This window comes from Telmatherina bonti (assembly GCF_933228915.1).
Source record: "Telmatherina bonti genome assembly, chromosome: 8".
Lineage (NCBI taxonomy): Eukaryota > Metazoa > Chordata > Actinopteri > Atheriniformes > Telmatherinidae > Telmatherina > Telmatherina bonti.
In genome coordinates, this window is record NC_136626.1 from 16693694 (window position 1) to 16700062 (window position 6369).

At 38.8% G+C, this 6369-nt stretch overlaps 1 protein-coding gene across 1 annotated transcript in view; it reads left to right on the forward strand.

The window, feature by feature from the left end:
- Positions 1–6369, forward strand: part of mast3b (microtubule associated serine/threonine kinase 3b) — a gene marked incomplete at its 3' end in the record, with an annotated part of 33964 nt that overhangs the window by 5587 nt on the left and 22008 nt on the right. The window contains exons 3-6 of the mRNA XM_079245597.1: positions 2663–2751; positions 4124–4196; positions 5420–5440; positions 5767–5845. Of these exons, the coding sequence (XP_079101723.1) occupies positions 2663–2751; positions 4124–4196; positions 5420–5440; positions 5767–5845 (262 nt within the window). The remainder of the gene's footprint in view (positions 1–2662; positions 2752–4123; positions 4197–5419; positions 5441–5766; positions 5846–6369) is intronic.

Genomic DNA, 6369 nt, shown 5'->3' on the forward strand with positions numbered 1-6369 from the left:
CAGCAGCAGTAGCGGGTTTCACACCTTCACCCTAGTTTTAGTATTCTGAAATCACCATTAAGCTTGATACAGGATTATGAAAGAAAACCATGTCGGATCCGAGTCACTGGTCTGCGATGCCGAGCCAAAACAAGTCCCATTTTGTTCCGGGAGCATTGCTGAAGCGCTCAAAGAGGTACTCATCGAGAGTTGGTGGTTTGGGGGTCAAAACAAGTTTTAAACACTAAGTTGGGGCGTTTAGTGAGTTAAAATGCTGACAAATAGATGTAATGGTCAAAGCTACTCTTAAGTCATATTCCCATATGTCTTCATTTAAGTGTATCGGATGTTAAAACACCCTAACATTAGCTAACTTCTCCTGTTTTCAAGAAATACCGTTTTGTTTTTTTTTTGTTTGTTTTGTTTTGTTTTGTTTTGTTTTTTTTTACGTTAAACCCGGTTGTGTGTTTATATGTGTAAAATAACGGTCCTAGCTGAAACAATGGTAATACACTTTAAAGGCAGTTTCAGCTCTAAAACTCGTATTCTCTTAAGGCAGAACATCAGATAGAAGTGTCCAGTTTCCTTTGTTGAAACTGGATACAGCATTTTAAAGCAGGTCTGTTTATGTCTCACAGGATGGAGACAAACAGGTGCATTTAGCATGTTCGTGAAAATAAATACACCCTTTGGACTTCTCTCATAAATGCAAGCATATCTGTATTTTTCAGGCAACATGGTGGAGATTATTAAGTCGTATTTATTGTTAAATATCAGGATATGCATCCTGAACTGAATGTAACAGGATCAGCTGTAGCATGTTATTTATGGACAAGCATATTTATCAGCTAATTGTCTGTTGAGCTTAAAAAGTTGTTTATATTGCTAGCATTGTCTTCCAGCATAAAAACTAACATTTAACACTTCTCAAATGAAGCAGCAATGCCCAGTTCTGGTTATGTAATGATGCAGCTTGCAATGATTTTTTAGGAAAACATCTTCAGATTATGCTTTTAACCTTGTTGACTTGAAGTAAAATGGAGCCTAATACCCTTCACATTTTCTCCTAGAGTCCAAGAATTTTGTTTTGTCTGACACGTACAAGCCCAAACTTTCATCTAAGAACTGAAACTAGATATTTCTGAAAACTTTTTAGAGCTAATTATAATAACAGTAGTGTCCTTATGAACAGTTAAACCATTTAATAACATTAATGTCATTGTTGCCTGTTCAACCAATTCATCTTTCTCCTTTTGTACACACACACACGCACACAACTTTTGTCAAACTGTCTATATTAAGAAATTACTTTAACTTCATTCATTGTGCAAAGTGAGCCTCACCCTAACCTTACACTGCTTGTTGTTCCCTATTGAAACGTCATATTCCAGCAAGGCCTGGAATTATACTGCAAAAGGTCCTGATGGTGTCACCTGATCTAGCAAACATACTGTTACGAACATCTGTCTGCCATGCTGGGTCTGCAGTTGCTGTTGGTGCACACACCTCTGTAGCCTTGAGTCTGTTGACAGAAGGATTTCTCCCTGAGTTTTGGCTCTTGTCAATTTTCCCTCTTCATCTGATATGGCCATGCTCTTCTGTCCTGCATTTGCCCGCAGCTTCAGAGTTGTAGTTATGTAACGTTTCTCAAGGCAGAGCTGCTTTGAAGGCGGAAATAATCTCACTGGTTGAGTTAAATCTCGACGGATAGAGACAAAGGGATTGCATTTCCTCATGCGAAGTATCATAATCCTCCCCTGTCGTAGACCATGGAGCATATATCTGTGGTAGATGGAAGGGATTTTCAGAAATCTGCCAGTTGTTCTACATGCATCAGTAGGGAAAACTAAAAGTAAGGCTTGTGCAGTTTATGGAGAAACTGTTTTACCACAGATGTTAAATACTGCACTTTTACATTTTAACTCATCTGTACAGATGTTAAAGTATATGAGCAAAATATCTGTTAAAATCAACTTTACCTGTCCATTAGTTAACTAGTCTTCCAAGTTTGCAAAAAAGTCATCCAGCATCTTTAAGTGGGAAGCATTTCAAAACTGGACTTCCCAGCTTATTTCTACCACTCCCTGTGTATACCCAGCACACTCCCAGTTTACACACTACACAGATGTGTATTTGTGTCATTCACTGTTTCACAACAGCCAGAGCTTAGAGGATAATGGTCTGTTACCTTAGAGGTCAATTGTCTTTTAATCTGCCCACTGCTACACTTGTCATAAAGCTTTTGCCTCTGTAGGCAAGCTGCTGCTCTCACACATGCACACACACTTGCATTTGAAGTTATACTTAAAGAATATAAAGACAGCTTGAGGCGTTGCATGAGTCAAATGTGTAATTATAGGTGGATTCAGCCAGAGCCACGGCAATTACACTCAGTCTAAATGAAAACATCAGGTCATATTCTCTCTAAACTGACCAAAAAAAGCATCAGATTTAGATCTACTGGGATAATTTCGAAGTCAAATTTCAATTCATATGGCATTTAACAAACAGTGTTAGAGTTCTGTTAAAGCTGTTGTTTTGCTTGCAGTAACTCAACATGGAGTCAATATGCAAAAAAGCACAGTAGTATTTTCATACAACTTGCAATAAAAAATGCAGATATATGAGGTGTGATGAGACTGGCAGGCAACTGACTTCTCTCTTTTTCCTTCCTGTGCTTCAGCTGTCGCAGCAACAACAGGAAAAGCCTTGGTGTTGGGACGCCGTCGCCCACACTGTCCCGGCCACTCTCCCCACTCTCGCTCCACACCGGTAAGATGTGCTCTAACAGGAGATTAAATGGAGCTGGCTCAATATTTTCCAGCAATGTGCTGCACTAAAATGCCTTGTAGGCCTGTACAAATTTCACATTTACATTTTTATAAGAAAGATTATTTTGCAGAGTTGTACTGTTCTGCCTAAAAATCTTGATTCATTTCCATTTAGCCGTTTTAATAATGTATCAAAACCAACGCACGGCCACTGCTCTTTTTATACTAAACGTGGTGTCTGATTTGATGCTACTGAGCTTTTTCACCGGATGCTTTTCAGTTCAGAACTGTATCAGCTATTGGTAGGGATTTAGATATAGTCATAAATATTCCTCCATGTTCAAATAGGCTTAAGATAAGATCATTTTATGTTCTAACTTAGATATTTCTGTTCAGTAAACTTTGTAATCTTTTTCACTTCTGAAAGCGACTTCTCTTCATTGACAGACTTTTTTTCCCAACAGAAAGATGAAATTAGCTGCTGTTAAGTCCGAAACACTGCTGTGTGTATTGTGTTGTGAACTGTGCAAGTTTCCATCCCTTATATTTCAAAATCACCAATTAAAATGAACTCAACACATTTTACAGCAGGATTAAGGTTATTCTGTAAACAGTGACACAATTTTAAATGACAACATGCTGTATTGCAAATTGTCACTTAAAGTCATAGCAGGAAAGATGATGTAACAAGGTTGGATATACCACAGATAGGAAATTATCTTTAATAATGTTAAATACGGCGTAATCAGAAACATACTGTAATGAAATTACTACCACTTAATGGGTTTTTTTGTCATTATTCTACATATTTATTGCTTTATCTTTGACTACATCTACAGAGATCTTTCTGCATGGTGATTGCCATCCTTCTGCATTCTAGGAGAGCAAAACCTTTAACACATTTAAGCAGCTGCAGTCTATGAAAAGAGTTTTCTCAAGTGCTCTTCATAACAACAGTATGTAGATGTGCTCCTTTTTGAACACAGTCATCCAGAGGATTATCTCTTAGGATTATCTCAGAGTAGAAAAAGGTCTAATTGGGTACTGAACCGCTTGGATGTAAACAACCCCAGTCTCTAGTGTACCCAGATCTTCAGACTTAAGCAAAACAAAGCAGGGCGAGGCTTTTCTCTGAATTAACGCCGTCTGTGGATTGATGGTGTGAATTTCGGAAAAGTAATACCAAGATAATACAGAGGACCTTTTTTTAAGTGCTGCTTAATGCAAGCTTGATTGAGGCTTCCTGCGCAGACATGATGTCATTCTTTTAGGAAAATTTCCACTTGTAATCACGGCCATGTTGTCTCTTCTATTCTATTTTCACAGCTTTGTTATTACAGTTGTGAACAGTAACATTGTCTTTCCTCTTTCAGCCGCGAGCAGTCCTCTGGACAGCCCTCGAAATGTGTCGACCAGTGCCTGCCTTAACTTTCCTTTTGCACGAAGGTATGCCGACACTCATTCCGAAACATGAATTCCCCCAGAGTAATATGTATTCTGTTGCTTTCTTCAAATCTATGTTTTAGTGGTTATTCCATAAAGACCAATGCAACTATCCAGTAAACATGACTAAAATGGAATCAAAGGACAATTTAAACCGAAGTAATGTGGATATTAATATAACATTTAATATTTGTTGACTTAATTGTGGTTCATATGTGGGAAACTGTGATTAAACCATGGCAAGTTTAGAATTTGCATTACTGTTGAAGGAAATGGGATCTGCTTTGGTTTTTAAGTCTGTGTAGTTAAAAGTAATTTCAAACCTTGACCCCGAATGGGTTAAATACATTTCTAAAACTCAGAAAGAACAAAGTGAATACATTTAGAGTTTGATTGTGCTCTGAGCGTTTCCTGGAAGATTCTGTCTGTGTTGGAGCAGAGGTAGACAGTCTGTAAGACAGAAGGAAGCTGAGGAGAAACAGCAGCACGGTGACTGAGGCTGACTCATCCTGGAGCGTTCACACCTCCTTCCCCCTGCCAGGTCTTCTCACAGCTGACTCCCCCTCACCAGAACGAGCACAGCCAAATAGAGGGTACCCCTAAAGCCCACTCACAGATCATTCAAAGCAGTTCCCATGGCAACATGATTGTCTTACTCCAGGCATGTGAGACTGCACCTTGAAGTAACCCAAGAACTGTGATTAAAAACTCATGAGAGGTTTAGTGCTTCGCCCTTAACACACATTTTTTTTATTGGCTAGCATCCGGGGAAGAACCTTGTAGAACTAAGTAACATTTTTCTTGGTGTAATTAACTTTGGTATCTTCACACTGTCATGGGATTATTTCAGCTTTTATACAATATTCAAAAAGTTTTGTTTTAAGTGATGTTCTTTTTTTTCCTCATTTCCTTCCAAACAAGATGCCAGATAACACACAATCCCTCTACCTTCAGAGTCTGCTCTGCAGATAGCTTGGTACCTTTTAACTTGTCACTGCCACACTTTGAAGTCAACATTTTATTTCTCAAACGTAGACTATAGCCTTCTATTAATTTGGTGTGCTGTCTAAATTCTCATACCTAAATAAATGAAAACTGGCAAGGAAGGTAGCGTTGTCAGAACTAATCCTTCAGCTGAAAGGTCACAGGATCACTCGCACACAAATCCCAAATCTGAAATCCTGTCTTTGCTTCTCTCTTTGTCTCTGTTGCTGTCATGATCGCAGTCACTTGGCTCGCGCTGACAGGTAGCTCCTTTAAAATTCTTGCAGCATGTCTTTTGTTGTTGGTGTGTGTTGTGTTTGTTTTAACAAAGTGTTCCTCCCGGCAAGAAATATTTTTATGAAGCTGTTGCTTGATTCTTCAAACGTTGCACTGAGCCAAAAATAAGGGTTTCTGTTGATTAAGTGATGTGATGAGAAAGAGAAGCCTTTTATCTGTGATATGGAAAATAAGACATTGATTTTTATGCTCTTATAGTCATAGGACACCTCCGCTGTCTGTTATGTAAGGAGTTTCTCTAACTAATGCCTATGCTACTGAGTTATATAATATGGGTGTCTGTTTCTTTCAGAGCTGAGGGCCGGCGATGGTCTCTGGCATCTCTGCCTTCATCTGGCTATGGCACCAATCCACCAAGTTCAACTGTCTCGGTATGTCATCCCAAAACGCGGAACTGTCTTCCCTGGTAGATTTAGTGCAATGAGGCAATTCTAACACTTCAGTCAGCCCAAGTAGCACATTCTTTCATGCAAGAAGAGCTAGAAAATGCCAAGAACAAGATGACAAACCGCTAATTGTTTTCATGCATCGTCTGCTTTCATGAGTCATTTTCACAGTCTGTGGAACACAGTGTTGGAAGGAGTACACTCTGTCTGTGTATTTGTGTGTTGATAAGGAAATAAACTAATGCAGCATGTGTTGTAAGATTAAACACTTTATTGATATTTATGTTGGCATTTTAAGAGAACTTGAATAAGTCTTTAGAAAAGATCATTTCTAAGTAGCTAAGCAGATATTTTCAAAGTGTTAAAATATACGATCCTAATGGAAAGACTCACACAGAGTGTGTCTGAATGTGAACATGTCCCAAGTCTGTAATAACAGGATGCCATGTGGCACTATTGTGAGACAGTTCATTTGATAGAGGCAGGCATATGCACAGAGGTCAGTGGCA